At 39.5% G+C, this 19,529-nt stretch overlaps 1 protein-coding gene across 1 annotated transcript; it reads left to right on the top strand.

Annotated features, from left to right (window-relative positions):
- Positions 1-10,885: 10,885 nt before the first annotated feature.
- On the top strand, positions 10,886-12,724 carry LOC134368697 (probable ATP-dependent RNA helicase DDX53; the record flags this gene model as incomplete). Its single annotated transcript, XM_063085108.1, has 1 exon — positions 10,886-12,724. A coding segment is annotated over exon 1 (1,839 nt), but the record flags the coding sequence as incomplete, so codon positions are not given.
- Between the last annotated feature and the right edge of the window lie 6,805 nt (positions 12,725-19,529).

The following is a 19,529-nucleotide window of genomic DNA, read 5'->3' as shown; positions in this document are numbered from 1 at the left end:
GATGCCCTTTATTTCCTTCTCTTCTCTGATTGCTCTGGCTAGTACTTCCAACACTATGTTGAATAGGAGTGGTGAGAGTGGGCATCCTTGTCTAGTTCCTGTTCTTAAAGGAAAAGCTTTCAACTTTTCCCCATTCAGGATGATATTGGCAGTGGGTTGGGCATATATGGCTTTAATTATGTTGAGATACTTTCCCTCTATACCTAACTTATAGAGGGTCTTCGTCAAGAATGAGTGCTGAACTTTATCAAATGCTTTTTCAGCATCTATAGAGATGATCATATGGTCCTTGTGTTTGAGTTTATTAATATGGTGTATCACATTCATTGATTTGCGTAGGTTGAACCAACCTTGCATCCCTGGGATGAATCCCACTTGATCGTGATGAATAATTTTTCGTATGTGTTGCTGTATTCTGTTTGCTAGTATTTTAGTGAGGATTTTTGCATCTATATTCATCAAGGATATCGGCCTGTAGTTTTCTTTTTTGGTTATATCTTTACCTGGTTTTGGTATCAGGATGATGTTTGCTTCATAGAATGAGTTTGGGAGATTTGCGTCCATTTCAATCTTTTGGAATATTTTGTAAAGAATCGGTGTCAATTCCTGTTTGAATGTTTGGTAAAATTCTGCTGTGAATCCATCTGGTCCTGGGCTTTTCTTTGTTGGGAGCCTTCTGATAACAGCTTCAATCTCCTTTATTGTTATTGGTCTGTTCAAATTTTCTACGTCTTCACGGTTCAGTTTGGGGAGCTTGTGTGTGTCTAGAAATTTATCCATTTCCTCCAGATTTTCAAATTTGTTGGCGTATAGTTGTTTATAGTAGTCTCGAATGATTCCTTGTATTTCAGATGAATCAGTTGTAATATCGCCTTTTTCATTTCTAATTTTTGTTATTTGAGTCTTCTCTCTTCTTTTTTTTGTTAGCCATGCTAATGGTTTGTCAATTTTATTTATCTTTTCAAAAAACCAACTTTTTGATTCGTTGATCTTTTGAATGGTTTTTTGGTTTTCAATTTCATTCACTTCTGCTCTGATCTTAATGATTTCTTTCCGTCTGCTAACTTTAGGTTTGGATTGTTCTTGTTTTTCTAGTTCTTTAAGGTGAAGTGTTAGGTTGTTCACTTGCCATCTTTCTATTCTTCTGAAGTGAGCGTTTAATGCAATAAATTTTCCCCTCAATACTGCTTTTGCAGTATCCCACAGGTTTTGGTATGATGTATCATTGTTTTCATTAGTTTCAAGAAATTTTTTGATTTCCTGCTTGATTTCTTCTTGGACCCATATGTCATTAAGTAGAATGCTGTTTAATTTCCATGTGTTTGTATAGTTTCCAGAGTTTCGTTTGTTATTAATTTCTAGTTTTAATCCATTGTGGTCTGAGAAGATACATGGGATAATTCCAATTTTTTTGAATTTATTGAGACTTGATTTGTGACCTAATACGTGATCTATCCTGGAGAATGATCCATGTGCTGATGAGAAGAATGAATATTCTGAGATGGTTGGGTGGAATGTTCTGTAGATATCTGCCAATTCCAATTGGTCTAGAGTCTTGTTTAGATCTTGTGTTTCTCTACTGATTCTTTGCCTAGATGATCTGTCTAATATTGACAGTGGGGTGTTCAGGTCCCCTGCTATTATGGTATTAGTGTCTATTTCCTTCTTTAGGTCTAATAGAGTTTGTTTTATAAATCTGGCTGCTCCAACATTGGGTGCGTACATATTTATGATTGTTATGTCTTCTTGATGGATCAGTCCTTTTATCATTAAGTAGCGTCCCTCATTGTCTCTTTTTATGGTTTTTAGTTTAAAGTCTATTTTGTCAGATATAAGAATAGCTACTCCAGCTCGTTTTTCTTTTCTGTTTGCATGGTAAATCTTTTTCCAACCTTTCACTCTTAGTCTGTGTGAATCTTCATGGGTGAGGTGGGTCTCTTGTAGGCAGCATATAGTTGGGTCCTGCTTTTTGATCCAGTCAGCCAGTCTGTGTCTTTTGATTGGGGAATTTAAGCCTTTTACCTTAAGAGTTGTTATTGAAAGGTGTTGATTTATTCCTAGCATTTTATTGGTTGTTTGGTTGTCTTAGGTGTCTTTTGTTCCTTGCTTTCTGATTTACTGTTTGCTTTCTTTGTTGGTGGTTCCTTAGGTTGTAGATAGTGTTTTTGTTAGCTTGTTTTCTCTTCATGAATGCCATTTTTATTATACTAGCAGGTTTAGAATTTTTCTTGGGTTTTTATGGCAATGGTAGTTATTTTTTAGGAACCAAACCCAGTACTCCCTTGAGGATTTCTTGTAGGGGTGGTCGTGTGGTAGTGAAATCCCGCAGTTTTTGTTTGTCTGAGAAATATACTATTTGCCCCTCATTTCAGAAGGATAGCCTTGCAGGGTAGAGTATTCTTGGCTGGCAATCTTTGCCTTTTAGTATGCTGAAAATATCATCCCATTCCTTTCTAGCTTTTAGGGTTTGTGATGAAAAGTCTGATGTTAACCTGATTGGGGCTCCCTTATAGGTGATTTGACGCTTCTCTCTTGCAGCTTTTAAGATTCTCTCTTTGTCTCTGAGTTTTGCCAATTTGACTATGACATGTCTTGGAGAAGGTCTTTTTGGGTTGAATACATTTGGAGATCGTTGAGCTTCCTGGATCTGAAGATCTGTGATTTTTCCTATACCTGGGAAGTTTTCTGCCACTATTTTGTTGAATATGTTTTCAATGGAATCTCCATTTTCCTCCCCTTCTGGAATACCCATGACTCGGATATTTGATCGCTTAAGGTTGTCTGATATCTCTCTCAGATTTTCTTCAATGTCCTTGATTCTTTTTTCTTTCTTTTTGTCTGCTTGTGTTATTTCAAACAGCCCATCTTCAAGTTCAGAGGTTCTCTCTTCAACTTCGACAAGCCTGCTGGTTAAACTCTCCGTTGTGTTTTGTATTTCGCTGAATAACTTCTTCAGTTCTGCAAGTTCTGCTACATTTTTTTTCAGGACATTGATTTCCTTGTATATTTCCTCTTTCAGATCCTGTATACTTTTCCTCATTTCATCATGATGTCTAGCTGAGTTTTCTTGTAGCTCATTCAGTTTCCTTAGAATTATCACTCGAAATTCCTTGTCAGTTATTTCAAGGGCTTCTTGTTCTATAGGATCTAGAGTTTGAGATTTATTAACTTTTGGTGGTGTACTTTCTTGATTTTTTGTATTTCTGGTATCTTTTTTTTGGTGTTTATTCATTGTGGCAGGGGGTTTCACAGTCCACCGGTTTGAGACTAATGACTAACTAGGATTATGCTGTGGTTGCCAATTTGGTATGGCTCCCTCCGTGACTGCTCAGTTGGCCTCTAGTGCCTTTTGTGTGTGGTTGCGTCGGGTCTTGGGCTTTTCCGGGGAGCCACCTTTCTGGTCAGCTTGGACTCTGCTGGGCTGGTGGATCATGTAACACAGGGTGTGTGATCTCTGTTGAGCTTTCACTTCCTGTGCAGGACTTCACCCTGTTCCGTGTGCTCTGGCCCAGGCTGTTAGATCGTGCAGTGGCGACCCCACCGGGTATGTGGTTTCTGTCGAGTCTCCGCCTCCCTGGACGCACATCTCCCCGCTCTGTGCGCACTGTGCTGGGCTGGGGCGTGTCTTCTGCAACCCTCGTCTGTAAGCTGGGCCTTCAAGACCCTGCTCGGCACTGCCTTGCCCAGGAAGTGTACCAGGTTTCTGCTTGGCACAGACGACCGGTCTCTCTGGGTGCCTTTGTAGCATTGTGTAGATCTTTCTCGGGTCTTGTTCACCTTTGTATCCCCCCCGGTATAAACCGAGTCTAGCGCCCGCCTGCCGCCTGCTCTCTGGCAGGTTCAAGCGGACCTGGGAACTCTCCTACCACACTATTCCCAACCAGAAATTCATTAGGCATTTTTCCAAACTGGTGGCCGCAGAGATGGTATCTGCCTCCCAGTAACAGGAAGTTTACCGGGCGCCGGAGTCCAGGGTGTGGTGGAGTGACCGTCGGCCCGCCCGTACTTCCTTGCCCTCCCAACACTGGCCGGGGACGCCACACGGCACCAGCCCCGCCAGAGAACCGCGGAGGGAGAGGGAGAGGAGGCCGGCCCGCAGGCTCCGGTAAGCCCCGCGCCAGACCAAGCAAGTGGGAGGGCTCAGTGATGGCCGAGCTGGGCGGAGCTGCCCGCACCTGGGAAAATGGAGGCAGCACCGGCGCGGTGAGTGGCCTGGTGATGCAGGCGGGAGCCGCGTGGGCATCCACCCCCCGAACAGATCTGTGCCAGGGAACACTCACAGTGCTGTGCCAGGTCGAGCGCTCACTCTGTCTCTGGTTTGCCGTCTTCCGTGTTCTCGGCAGCTGCCGCCTCGGGCTATTCAGTCGCGGCGCGGCTCGGGAGCTCCCAGGAATCTTCTTTAATGCCGGCCTGAAACCTCGAATCCTGAATAGGGCAGTTGGCCGCCTTCAGCGCGGCCCCGGCCTCCGGGGTCCTGTCTGCATCCACAGCAGCCCTGGCGCCGTGTTCCCTGTTTCGAGACTCGCTTTTGCAGCTAAGAAACAGTTCTATTCCTGCTCCACACTTCAAAGCTGTTGCCTATAAATTGGGCAGCCTCTCCTGCCGGGGGCAAAGTGGCGTTCAGCCCCCACGACCGGCCAGCAGCTGCAGTCCTCCCTTACGAGATGGCAAGAGGAATGTCCACAAGTTTCCTGGCTGCCTGAGGCCCAGTGGCCGCGTTTTCCACCTCAGCTACTCCACGCCAGCCGCCGCAGCCGCCGCCATCTTGAAACCCCCTGGGTTTATTTCTTCCCTCCAGATTTTCAAATTTCTTGGCACATATTTGTTTATAAAAATCTCTAAATCTTCTCTGTATTTCCGTGGTATTGGTCATAATGTCTCATTTTTCATTTCTGATTTTTGGTATTTGGATCTCCTCTCTTCTTTTTTTAGTTAGTCTGGCCAATGACTTGTCTATTTTGTGTTTCTTTTCAAAAAAACACAACCTTTTGTTTCGTTGATTTTTTTGTACCATTCTTTTGGTCTCTATTTCATTTAGTTCTTCTCTGATTTTAATTACTTGTTTCTGTCTACTGCTTTTGGGATTAGATTGTTCTTGTTTTTCTAGTTCTTTGACATTTAAAGTTAGGTTGTTTATTTCTATTCTTTTGAATCAAGCACTTATTGCAATAAACTTCCCTCTTAGTACTGCTTTTGCAGTTTCCCATAGGTTTGGGTAAGTTGTGCTTGTGTTTTCATTTGTTTCAAGAATTTGTTTTGATTTCCTGCTTTATTTCTTCTTTGACTCATTGGTCATTCAAGAGCATGTTGTTTCATTTCTATAAGTTTGTATAGTTTCCAAAGTTTTGTTTGTTGGTAATTTCTAATTTTATTCTCATATATATACATATATTCACCATATATCAAAATCAACTCAAAATGGATTAAAGACTTAAGTATTAGACCTGAAACCATAAAACTCCTAAAATAAGACAGAGAGGAAACACTTGAGGATGTAGGTCTGGACAAAGACTTTGTGAAAAAGATCTCAAAAGTACAAGCAACCAAAGAAAAGATAAACAAATGGGTTTATATCAAACTAAAAAACTCCTCCTGTACAGCAAAGGAAACAATCAACAGAGTGAAATCACAACCTACAGAATGGGAGAAAATATTTCCAAATTATACATCTGACAAAGGATTAATATCCAGAATATACAAGGAACTCAACAGTATACAAGAACTTAACAGTAAAAAAAAAAAAAAAAAAAAAAAAAAACACAATTAAAATATGGGCAAAGGAGCTGAATAGGCATTTCTCAAAGGAAGACATACAAATGGCCAACAGGTACATGAAAAAATGCTCAACATCACTGAAATGTAAATCAAAATCACATTGAGATATCCTTTCACCCCAGTTAGGCAGGCTATTATCAAAATGACAGAGAATACCAAATGTCGGCTAGGATATGGAGAAAGCGGAATGCCCCTACAGTGCTGGTGGAACTGTAAATTAGTACAGCCACTATGGAAAACAGTATGCAGGTTTCTCAAACAGCTACAGATAAAACTATCCTATGATCCAGCAATGCCACTACTGAGTGTATACCCAAAAGAATGGAAATCATCATGTCAAAGGGATGCCTGCTCTCCCTTGTTCATCGCAGCTCTATTTATAATAGACAAGATATGGAACCAACCTAAATGTCCATCAGCGGATGACTGGATGGGAAAATGGGGTATACACAATAGAATACTACTCAGCCATAAAAAAGAATGAAATTTTGCCATTCACAGCAACATGAATGAGCTTAAAGAAAAATGTTAAGTGAAATGAGACAGGCACAGAAAGAGAAATACTGCAAGTCCTTACTCATAAGCTGGAGGGAGGGTGGGAGGAGAGAAGGCAGGAAGGCTTCCCTGAACTTTCCCCCAAGGCCACATTGCGTTTTCTTTCCCCTGAAAGTTTAACATCCTTCTATCTCTCATCTCATACCTCCTCTAGTGACAGATCAGACCTAACTCCCTTATAGGCCTTTACCTCAAGTTTCCATCCACCCAGACCTCCCTCCAGCCTGTAACCATGAGTAACAACTCATAGCACCCTGACTTGTGTTTGCTAATTGTCTTAGTCTGTTCAAGCTGCTATAAGAAAACACCACAGACTAGGTTGCTTATAAACAGTAGAAATGTATTTCTCACAGCTCTGGAGACTGGGAAGTCCAAGATCAAATCACCAGCAGACTCAGTGTTTGGTGAGGGCCTGCTTCTTGGTTCACAGCAGTCTTTTCACTGTAGCCTCACATGGCAGAAAGGGCAAGGCGTCTCTCTTGAGCCTCTTTTATAAGGGCATTAATCCCATTCATGAGGGCTCTGCCCTCATGACCTAATCACCTCCCCAAAGGCCCCACCTCCTCATACCATCATCTTGGAGGTTAGAGTTTCAACATATGAAATTTGGGGGGACACAAACATTCAGACCATACTAATGTTCTAGATCAATGCTTATAAGTACTTAGGTTTCATATACCAGTAACATTTCAAAGCCTAAACTTGCCACTGGCACTAGTTTTACACTCTTTCTTGCCCTAGGAAAAATCTTTTAAAATCACTTGTTATCTTCATTCCATTTTTAAAAGGATATTTTACAAAAAATAAAAGGCCATAATGTTAAAATAAAATAGAAAATTTAAATTGAATGAATTTATATTTGTGAAAAAAAAAATATTATCCTTAGTTTTTCATTTTGATGTGGACCAGAGGAAATTCTATTGGGGAAATCCTTGGACAGGCATTTGGTGACCTCCGTAGTTGTCTCTCAACACCTTTGATTCCTATACCATGGATAATTGACACTGGGAGAGTTCCTACTACGAACCAACTTCTGTATCTTTATATGTGTCTCTATGTGTGTATGGGATAGGTATTAGCATGCTATTCTACAGATAGCAAAACTAAGGCATAATAAGTTTGGAACTTGCTCAAGGACTCACAGAAAATAAGTGGTGGAAGTGAGATTTGAACCCAGTTATTTAGGCTCCAGTGTTCTTGACTGCTATCCCACACCGCTGCAACTTCTTTCAACTCTATGGTATGAGTATGGTTCTATGCACAAAATAAACACACCAGTATGTGCAATGATCATGGTAGTTTTTGCCATAATATATCACATCTTCTGAACAGAGTAATGGCCCGATATATGAAGAGTCTTCAAAAGGTTCATGAAAAGATTCATATTATCTTTTATATTTTAATTCTATTTTCCTATCAACTTTTTGAAGTACACTCACATATCATCCCAAGAAGACTATTTCTGAAAAGGGTATTTATAAATTGTAAAGTGCTGTATGGATGTAAAATCTGCTATAATTAGTATAATTATCAACACCAACTAGAATTTAAAAAGTCAAGTTTTTCTTAGGTCATCAAAGAAGGTTTATTAAATAAAACACTATTTCTAAGGGAATCCCATCTACAATATTTTAGGCCAGCAGAATTAACTAATTTATAGGAGAGTTTGTGGAAATTAGAGTTATTGAAAATTAGCCCAATTCACTGCCTGCAGTATTTTACTACCTTGCTGTTGCCTATAAGGTCCTAGGGACCACCCTAAACAAAACGTTGGGTTGTCTTAAACACATTCTTGTCATTCCTTACATCACCTTTCTTCTTACCTTGAGACAAACTTTACCTAACCTTTACCAGAAACTCAATCCCTTCACTCTTTGTCTCTCTGCCCAACAAGAACCTCTTAGCCAGTTACTTCACTCGAAAGCATCTGACAACATCGCACTTTTGTGTTTTTTCAAGAGCATGGTAATAAAGCACCATGATAAGCCACAGGGGTTTATATTGAGTGGGAACATTTCAGACACAAGGGACAAAACTACTGTAGAGATACTTGAAGAAAAGAATGTTATACTGGTGGCCCTTAATTAGATAACAACCAATTTTTCCAACTGATAAGGTCCATCATAGGTGGTAATGAATGACACTGAAGGCACAATCCCTCTCTGTACTTGCGATACCCATAAAAGTCTCCTATCAGTTCTGTATGATCCCAGTAATTCACCACAATGGATTTCACCTTAAAGTGCACTGCTCTCTACTCAAATTTTACAGCTACCCCTCTCCCAATAACATGACCTTCCTTCACTTCACTTTCAAGGCTTCTTCTATTCTTCCATATCACTCACATAAAACAACAGTAAAAGCTAGTCACCTTATAGCAAAGGAATACAAGCCCCTGTCCACAAGTCAAGGAATGGTTCTGGGTTTATATCTCAATATAAATGCATTATTGAAAAACTGATGGTATAAATTCACTAGTTTAGTTAATAGTAACACACTAATAGTGATTTCCTATATTTGACAAATAGATCACGGTAATGTGAGATGATAAGATTAGAAGAAACAAACAGGTTGAGGGGTATATGGGAACCCCCCTATACTATCTGTGTGACTGTTCTGTAAATTTGAAAGTATTCCAAAGAATAAGTTTATTCTAAAAATTGATGAGGAGGTCCATTGGCCAATTCCTTTGGGAAACTTTCAGTTAAGAAATTAATTATCTCAATGCTTGTAATTATCAGAGCTTTGGGACTATCTATTAAGCATTATAACTTTATCAGAGGGAATGTATGGTGCTGCATTTTCCAAACATATTTGGACAGAACCCTTTTTTCTTTCTTCAAAAAGTTTCTTTCCAGAAAAGTGCTGACATAGAGAAAGTTTTTCCCAACGTGTTACAGACTCTTATCTTATACTGGACCATGTTCAAATTTTAATCAGCATCTTTGTCTGACGAGAGAAAGAAGCCATGAACATTAAATTGGCAGAAGATTTGAAACTAGGGATAATATTATGGATGAGAAAATAATCACTAAAATTAAACTTAATAGGCTACGTCAATTGACCAAACTTAATGGGATGAATATAAAAGGATAAACATAGAGTTTACATTTAGTTAAACAAATTAAAAACAAAAAATCAACAGAGTAAGTTCAGGATGAAGAAGAACGGACTTAAGTGCCCATTATGTTACTACGAACAGCTTTGTGTCTCAGGAGATCTTAGGTCAAATTAGTAGAACTGCCATGCTCGGTGAAGAGGCCCTAAAAGTACTTTTATGGTAAGGCCATTTCTGCAGATCTTTTTTTTTTTTTTTTTTTTTTAAGATCTATGTGCTGCATAAGAAAAGGTCCTCATTGAGACATTTCCAAAGCAGAGGGAACAGGATGATGTGGATCTGGGAAACTATGTCATAGCAAGAAATGTTGAAGAAACTCAAATGTTACCCTGATGAACAAACATCCTAACGGGATTTGACAGTGGTCCTTACATACACAGGGATACAAGGAGAATGAAATCTATTCTGTGTAACTTCAGAAGTCAGAAGAAGGATCTAAGGAAGCAAGTGGAAGCACATCATCTCTGTGACCATTAAACAGCCTCACAAAAGAATGAACATCCTTGAAATGAAGTGAGCTTCCTGCCTCTGGGATTGTTCAAATAGAAGCTGGATGCCCAGCTGTCCAGATTGCTGCCAGGTTGTCTTCTGCATTATACCTGATAAATGACTTCTACAGAACCTTCTAGTGCTAAGATCTCAGAATATATGAAACCACAGGGAAAGGGAAAAAATTAAGAGGCACCGAGAAGAATGACAAACCGCTGAAAACACCCCCAAAGGTCCCTCAGGCCGCACTCTGCCTCTCTTCTAACCATCATCCCTGTGATAATATCTGGAAACTGCCTGGACAAGTGCTGGGGTTTAGCTGAAGAATCAGAGGCAAAATGCCATCCCTGAGTATGTACCTGAGAGACCATTGATGGTATAATTTAATTTACACTAGAGGGCAGGGGAGTGATGAATTCCTCTAGACCAAGTATTGTTGATACTCCAAAAGAAATTTACCAAAACAAATAAACACATAAACACACAAGTATACAAACAAATAAGTTAATTTTTTAGAACTCTATTTTTTTCTCCTATGGAAATAATGGGCCTATAAAAAGTTCAATGTGTACAAATTTAAGGCCTGCTTCAAGGTTGCCCCCAAGCTGAGCCAGAACTATCATGACGACAGTGAGAGCGAGCTGGACACTCAGGTCACAAAAGTTAGGAAGGCGCTCTCTCAGGGTCCTGTAATTGCTGGCAGGGTCAGCCCCTGAGAGGGAGTGCCTCTTTAAATGTACGTCACAGCCACCTGCTTACATCACACTAGTCCCGGCCCCGTGATTGGTCAGGCATTCAACGCCCCTCCCCTCTGCAGCCTCAAACACTGGTTGCTTAGGTAACAGCCGCTTCAAAGCCTGCAGAGTGGGAGGCGGCAGACCAGACCTTCTCGCATCTCCTGACCATATGTAGGCCAGAAGCTGGCACCGACACTACCTCTACCCTACAATGTCCCGGGTCCCGGACTGGAAGAGGGCAGAGCGTAGTCCAGGAGCTCCTGGGGCCAGCTGCGATGACAGAGGTGGCAGAGGCAGCAGTTGGAATGGCCCCTCAGGCGGTTTGGGTCCTAGAGCCGCAGGCTCCCATGAACCACCACTCTGCTTTAGACTGGAGAACCACCTGGTTGGCTCAGTCATTGGTCGTGGTGGGTCAAAAATAAAAGACCTACAGCGTTCGACAAACACTAAAATACAGATTAAAAAGGGGGATTGCGAAGCAGTAGTGAAAATTTTTGGCAGCAAAGATATGAAAGCAAAGGCCAAGGCAGCTATAGATACTCTTATTAAAAGACAAGAAAGGTACCGTTCAGAATCGGATGTGGATAATGCTGCGTCCCAACCTCCTGTTGGGAGAGACGTAAGCACAGTTAACGTTGTCAGAGAAGCTCCGCCATTGATGGATTTGGATCGTATTAAGGCAGAAGCCGTGGCGTGGGAAAAAAGAAAGTGGGCAGATTTACCACCAATTAAGAAAGACTTTTACACAGAATCCAAAGCTACAAGCTCCATGTCTAAAGAACAGGTAGACAAGTGGAGGAAAGAAAATTACAACGTAATGTGTGATGACTTGAAAGATGGTGAGAAGCGTCCCATCCCTAATCCAGCTTGTGAATTTGAGGACGCTTTCCGTCCGTACACAGAACTTATGAAAAGCATAACAAGGGCGGGTTTTCAAAAACCAACACCAATTCAGGCACAGGCATGGCCCATTGCCTTAAAAGGAGTAGATCTTATAGGAGTTGCCCAAACTGGCACAGGCAAAACATTGTCCTACTTAATGCCTGGGTTTATTCATCTTGATGGTCAACCGATATCTAGAGAACAAAGGAATGGACCTGGCATGCTAGTCCTCACTCCCACCAGAGAATTAGCTCTTCAGGTGGAAGCTGAATGTTCTAAATATTCATATAAAGGTCTGAAAAGTATTTGTATACATGGTGGTAGAAATAGAGAAGGACAAATTCAAGGCATTACCAAAAGTGTAGATATCATTATTGCAACTCCTGGAAGACTGAATGACCTGCAAATGAATAAGTTTGTTGACCTACGAAGCATAACCTACTTGGTCTTAGATGAGGCAGATAAAATGCTACATCTGGGGCTTGAGCACCAGATTAAGAAAATTTTGTTAGATGTGCGCCCAGATCGGCAGACTGTTATGACAAGTGCAACTTGGCCAGATTCTGTCCGTAGACTTGCACAGTCTTATTTGAAAGAGCCTATGATTGTTTATGTTGGCACTCTGGATCTAGTTGCTGTAAACACAGTGAAGCAAAATATAATCGTTACCACAGAAGCAGAAAAACGAGCTCTTATCCAAGAATTCCTAGAGAATATGTCACCAAAAGACAAAGTCATAGTGTTTGTCAACCGAAAACTTGTTGTTGATGACTTATCAAGTGATTTTGGTATCCAAGGCCTCCCTGTGCAATCACTACATGGTGACAGAGAGCTATGTGATCGAGAGGAAGCATTAGAAGACTTTAAAAGTGGAAAAGTGAAGATATTGATTACAACTGATTTAGTATCCCGAGGACTTGATGTTAACGATATCACACACGTATATAATTATGATTTCCCACAAAACATTGAAGAATATATCCACAGAGTAGGACGTACTGGACGAGCAGGAAAGACTGGAACGTCAATTTCCCTTATCACTCAAGATAATTCAAAGATTGCCAATGAATTGATTCAAATTCTGAAAAGAGCAAATCAGAGTGTCCCAGAAGATCTTGTAGCGATGGCCAAGCGATACAACTTCCATAAACAAAAAAAGGGGACACAGAAAAAAGACCAGGAAAATCTTGAGGAAAACCCAAGAAGAATTATGTTTACATTGAAAAGTTGTACCAGCTACGGGAAGATTTAAGGCATGTTGAACATACACAGTATTCAAGATACATAAGAAAGTTATTGGAAACATACTGGCAGTTTGAAGACATAACTGATTCTTAAATAACTCTAAGCTTTCAATATTGTGTATGTTCTTTAATAAAAAAATGTTTTTAAAATGAGAGCGTGAGATACTTTGTGGGGAAAAATTGAATGCTATGTATTGGTAAAATCTTGTTTCTTTAATAGTCTGCCATGTCGATCTGTCTTAAAGACTTGGTAGAAGGCAGTGATGGTGCTTTTCTTGCTTTATAATAGTTGCGCTGAATTGCAGCATACATCACTTTCATTAAGCTTATTCCAGTCAAAATATTCTCTCCCCAGCACCCCCAATGGTTGGTGCCACAGTAATCCCTAAACATATCTCCACTGTCATTCCTGAATTATTTTTTAGTTCATTAGAAAATAAGTGCTAAATCTTCTAGAAGATTCTACAGTTCTATATTATCTGATAGATGTAACCAAGAGAACACGTGTCTGACTGTCTGGGAATCATATCCTTACGTGAATTCTGTCACTAACCACTGATTAGAAATTCCAGGGAGGTCACTTGTCTTCTCTAGGTCTCAATTTCTCCACTCATAAAATGGGATGGTTAGATTAAAAAAATTTGGGGTCTCCTTCACCTCTAAAATTTTGTGATATTATAAGTAAAATCGTGTACCCCAACTTTGTATTAACACCTTATAATCTAATCTAGGGAAAATTGCACCCTTGTGTAATAAATTGAACAAAGAAACCCTTTTTAAAGATCAGAAATACTTTCTGCATGTTTAGTAATTTTGTAATGTGACTGGCAGGTTTCTTTTTATTCTTTGCTTTTCTTTTCATCATATTTTGTTTTTAATTTTTGATTCAATTTGTCTTGAAAAGGTCAAAACCACATATACACACACACCAGAGGAAAAATTGAGTGTGAAAGAGAAATATATCATCTACTGGGGAAAATATAAAAAAATCAGATGACACTCTTGCCATAGGAACCCATTTTAGTAAAACTCTAATTTTGTTTATAATTCCATCTCTTATGCCTTACTTAGAAGCAACATACATCTCACAATTGCAAACAATATCGCCACAATGATGCAAAATAAATTCCAAAATTCAGTTTTCATGGAAACGTTGGAATTAGTTAAGACTTAACATTTCTGGCAAAATAAAGAGAAAAATGAATGCAACTGTCTTTTCCCACAGCTTGCTTGCCTTAGTTGTGAACACAAATAAGTCAGAAATTAAGAGGAAAAAAGAGTTAAACACTCTAGGCATAGGTATTTGAGGTTTAAAGTCTGCTTTTAAAGGTTTTATATATAGGCTCAATATCTCCTGATAAAATTAATAGCAATGGTTAACACATTTGAATGACATATACCAGGTGCTTAATCTCATAATTTCTAATATTCATAAGTAACCTACTCAATCATGTCTAAATAACAACAACAACAAAAACTATCACTCAGTGTCTGTGAGTAAGAAAAGTGTGCATTTCTTCTATAAGAAAAGGCTGAAAAGAAGAGCCAGTGTATGGAGAAAGGTAAGTAGAGACAGAAGAACGGTTCTTTTTTTTTTTTTTTTTTTTTTATTTATTTTTTTAATTTTATTTTGTCGATATACATTGTAGCTGATTAATGCTCCCCATCACCAAAACCTCCCTCCCTTCTCCCCCCCCCTCCCCCCCAACCATGTCCTTTCTGTTTGTTTGTTGTATCAACTTCAAATAATTGTGGTTGTTATATCTTCTTCCGCCCCCCCCCGGTTTGTGTGTCTATGTGTGTATGTGTGTGTGTGAATTTATATATTAATTTTTAGCTCCCACCAATAAGTGAGAACATGTGGTATTTCTCTTTCTGTGCACTATCTACAACCTAAGGAACCAACAAACAAAGAAACCAAACAGTAAATCAGAAAGCAAGGAGCAAAAGACACCTAAGACAACCAAACAACCAATAAAATGCTAGGAATAAATCAACACCTTTCAATAACAACTCTTAATGTTAAAGGCTTAAATTCCCCAATTAAAAGACACAGACTGGCTGACTGGATCAAAAAGCAGGACCCAACTCTATGCTGCCTACAAGAGACCCACCTCACCCATAAAGATTCACACAGACTAAGAGTGAAAGGATGGAAAAAGATTTACCATGCAAACAGAAAAGAAAAACGAGCTGGAGTGGCTATTCTTATATCTGACAAAATAGACTTTAAACTAAAAACCATAAAAAGAGACAATGAGGGACACTACTTAATGATAAAAGGACTGATCCATCAAGAAGACATAACAATCATAAATATGTACGCACCCAATGTTGGAGCAGCCAGATTTATAAAACAAACTCTATTAGACCTAAAGAAGGAAATAGACACTAATACCATAATAGCAGGGGACCTGAACACTCCACTGTCAATATTAGACAGATCATCTAGGCAAAGAATCAGTAGAGAAACACAAGATCTAAACAAGACTCTAGACCAATTGGAATTGGCAGATATCTACAGAACATTCCACCCAACAACCTCAGAATATTCATTCTTCTCATCAGCACATGGATCATTCTCCAAGATAGATCACATATTAGGTCACAAATCAAGTCTCAATAAATTCAAAAAAATTGGAATTATCCCATGTATCTTCTCAGACCACAATGGATTAAAACTAGAAATTAATAACAAACAGAAGAACGGTTCTTAACCAGGGGTACTTTGCTACCCAGGAGACCTTTGACAATATCTGAAGACAGTAATGGTTGCTACAACTTTGGGCGGGGGGTGAGGAACTACTGGCATCTAGTGGGTAGAAGTTGCTAAACACCCTGCAATCTATGGACAGTCCCACACAACAAAGAATTATCTGGCCTAAAACAATAGTGCTGAGATGGAGAATCCTTGAGAGACCATAAGAAAAACAAAACAACCAGTTGCATAGTAACCAAGAAGGGGCTCCTTTGGGAACACAGGGGCCTGTTTAGAATAGGGAATGCACAAAGGGCAAAAGCCTTAAGTGCACAGAATGGGAACATTATGTGCTGAAAACAGCACATGCTGGAAACAGCAAAGATGTCCTGATTCATTAGTAGGAAACACTGAGATCATTTTCTGTCCTGTTCACACACTCCTTTCTGTACTTCTTTTAATACTATATTCAGCTTGCTACATGGCCAAGGTCTGGATACTACCACAGAAGATGAGACATGACCGAGCTCAGGGCTGCACCAGCTTTCTCCTTTCTTGCAGGAGTTAGCTTGGTGTAGTCCCTCTGGGCCTCTCATAGCTTTCAAATATTTGGGCTTTGAGTAATCCTTGCATCTCCATCACTGAAAGGATAGTGATAGACTCCAAAGGGAAAAAAAAATAGAGGGTTTCTAAGCTATATCTTATGGATTGTATAGAATAAAGCCCTACAAATTTCCTATCTTTGGTATAGTTGTATCAGCGGTCCTCCACCAGAGACAATTTTGTCAATGTCTAGATACAGATTTGGTTGTCACAACTTGGGGTGGTGGTGGTAGCATTGGCATCTCCTGGGTACCACTAAACACCCCACAATGCATAGGAGAGGCTCCCCACAACAGAGAATTATCTGGCCCAAATGTCAGTAGTGCCGTGGTTGAGACACTGTGCAATAAATTCAGCAAAAAGAAACAAGCAACAACAGCAAATCAAACCTAGTTGTAGAGATACTGTATTAGTCTGTTTCTGTTGCTTATAACAAAATATACGGAACTGGGTATTTTATAAAGAAATTGAAATTTATTGCTGACAGTTTCTGAGGCTGGGAAGTCCAAAGTCCAAGGAACATATCTGGTGGTGGTGACAGTGACCCTTCTCATTGCAAGAAGCAGAGAGAGCAGAGATGAACCTCCTCAATCTCCTTTTAAAGCCCTTCAAACCATGCCCCTGACCACAATTATTAATCCATTCACTACAGCATGGTCCTGCAATCTAATCACCTCTTCAAGGCTCCATCTTTAAGTTACCATAATAGGATTTCCCACCCTCTTAACACCATCACAGGGGTGGGGGGATTCAAGGTTTGGGGGGTACAATCAATCCAAGGCAAAAACCACGAAGGCACTTCAGGGAGGAAAACAAAAAGAGATTATATATTGTGCACTGTGTAATATAAACCCCCCTGTAAACTTTCCTGTCTTTGTTGCAATCTGTGTTTCTGAACTGGAGTTGATTTTGTCCCCAGTTTGACATTTGGCAATGTCTGGAGACCGTTTTAGTTGTCCCTATCAGGGAGCAGAATTGCTACTGGCATCCAGCAGGCAGAAGTCAGCGATAAACACCCTATAATGCACCAGATAGCACCCTATGACAACTGATCTTTTGGTCTGAAATGTATGGTGTTGAGGTCAAGAAACTGGTTTACTTTGACCAATAAAGTTCTTGTGTGAGCAAATTGTTTCTCAGAAAGTCAAAGAAACACTGAGTTCTGCATCCAAATTGGAAGGGCTTGAAAACAAGGCACTGAACATGCACTGGCACAGGAGTGAAAGTATGAGGATTCAGCTGCCCTCAGAGTTTTTCCTATAAGATTCTTAGCATAGTGACTCACATTCAGTAGGTATTCCACAAATGTTAGATCCCTTTCACCCTCACTCTCCCATCACCCGTTATACACTGCTTGTTCAGTATTCTGGGCGCTGCTCGGGCTATTCGCCCCGGTCTGGAATGTCCCTTTTCTTTCCTCTCTGCCAAGCCAAATCATAGTCATCATTCTGGGTCCAGCCAAAGTGCCACATTTTCCCTAAGTTCCTGTCTGCTCTCCTTCATTTCAAAACTTCTGTAGCTCTCCTTATCTAACAATAATGTTGACATTTATACTATACTAGTTTGCATTCCGACAGAGACAACTTTGAAAAATTCAAATGAATTAAGAGGAATTGCACAATCAGGTATTTAAATACATTATAAAAGTACAATACTTAAAACATTTTTATCCCATGTGATTGACAAACTGTGAGAGAGAACTGTCCAGAGATAAATCTGTATATAAATAAGGTATGTAATAAAGGTGAAATTTTAAATCAGAAAAGAAAGGAAAGTCTATTCTAAACTAACTAAATAAAATAAATAAATGAAAGTTATGTGATACATGCCAGAACAATTGATTAACAAAATTCTCCTACCATTAAAAAGTAATCCACACTAGATTCTTGCTCTTTATAAAAGAGAAAAGAACTTGAAGCTTACATAGGAAAATAATTTCTGATATCAAAATGGAAAATAATTTTTAAACATAAAAGCAAACACAGAAAATTAATAGGTTTGACAACATAAAAATGAAAATCTTCTTAATGTCAAAAGTACCATCAAAGACACAGGAAACACCAGAATAATAATTTTAAATATATAACACAATCATAGTTATTTATATTTAACATACAGAGCTTTTTACAAAGAAAAAAAAGATGAATCCCAAAGTAGAAATTTGGACAGAAATGTAAAAGACAATTCACCAGAAAAGTGAAGAGTAATTGTGTTAAAAAGTGCTTGACTTCTTTATAGTGAAAGGAATAAAAATTAAACCAATGACATAACTTTTTCTCTGGAAAATTGGGCTAAGATTAGAAAGAAAAAAAAAAAAAACCCTGAAAATACCTAATGCTATAAAACATGCAGGGAAATAAACACCAGTAAATTACAATTTGGCATAATTATATTCCTTGGAAAGATAGTTGAAATTATGGATAAAATCTGTATATGTTTAATAGACTTTGCCCCAGTAATGTTACTTCTAGACATTTACCTTAATAAGATAATCACATATATACCAATATTTATGTACAAGGCTTAAAGTGTTAATTTAAGTAAGTTTTTAAAAACCCCGAGGTCCAATGATAGGGCACTAGTTAAATGAATTGCAGCATATCTATTCCTGATTTGGAAGAATTGAAATCATTTTCTTAAAGAATATTTAAGGAGTGGAGACCCGTGTGGCACTGGGGCTCACTCTTAGGCCCCAGAGGGAAGTGCCAACAGCTGCAGCAGCCTCTGAGGTGAGCTCAGACCTACATGGCACCAGGGCTCAGTCCTAGGCCCCAGAGGGAAGCGCCCATAGGCCCAGCAAGTGCAGAGGTGAGCCGAGATCCATGTGGTACTGGGAGCTCAGTCTATGGCCACAGATTCTATAACAGGAGTCAAGGTGATGTTATATAGCAACTGCCGCACCTACTGTCACTGCAAGGACAGTTCACCACCACAGTACCAGCCAGGGCCACTCTAAAGGCAACCTGCTGCTCACTTGACTACATAGATATAAGAAGGGTCACTAGTAGAGCCTGAAAATAGAGGAAGAAGTCTTTATCCTCATAGATAACCCCAGAGTAGTAGAAGAAGCAAGTCCTCTACCAGATGACCAAACATCAATGAAAAAATACTAGAACTACAAAAAAACAAGAAGATATGACACCACCAAAGGAATACAGTAATGCTCAAATTTCAGACCCCATAGAACATGGAATCCTTGAAATGTCTGAAAAGGAATTCTGAGCAATGATCTGAAGAAAAATCAAAGAGGTAAAAGAAGACTCAATTAGAGAACACAATGAAACAAGAAAAAATGTCCAGAACACGAAGGAGGAAATTTACAAAGAGATTGATACCTTAAAAAAAGAGTGTAGCAGAACTCCTAGAAATGAAAGACTCAGTCAATAAAATAAAAAACGTAACAGAGAGGTGAGCAGCAGGCTAGAGCA

Source organism: Cynocephalus volans, chromosome X, assembly GCF_027409185.1.
Source record: "Cynocephalus volans isolate mCynVol1 chromosome X, mCynVol1.pri, whole genome shotgun sequence".
Lineage (NCBI taxonomy): Eukaryota > Metazoa > Chordata > Mammalia > Dermoptera > Cynocephalidae > Cynocephalus > Cynocephalus volans.
This window is presented reverse-complemented; position numbering and strand designations above follow the sequence as displayed.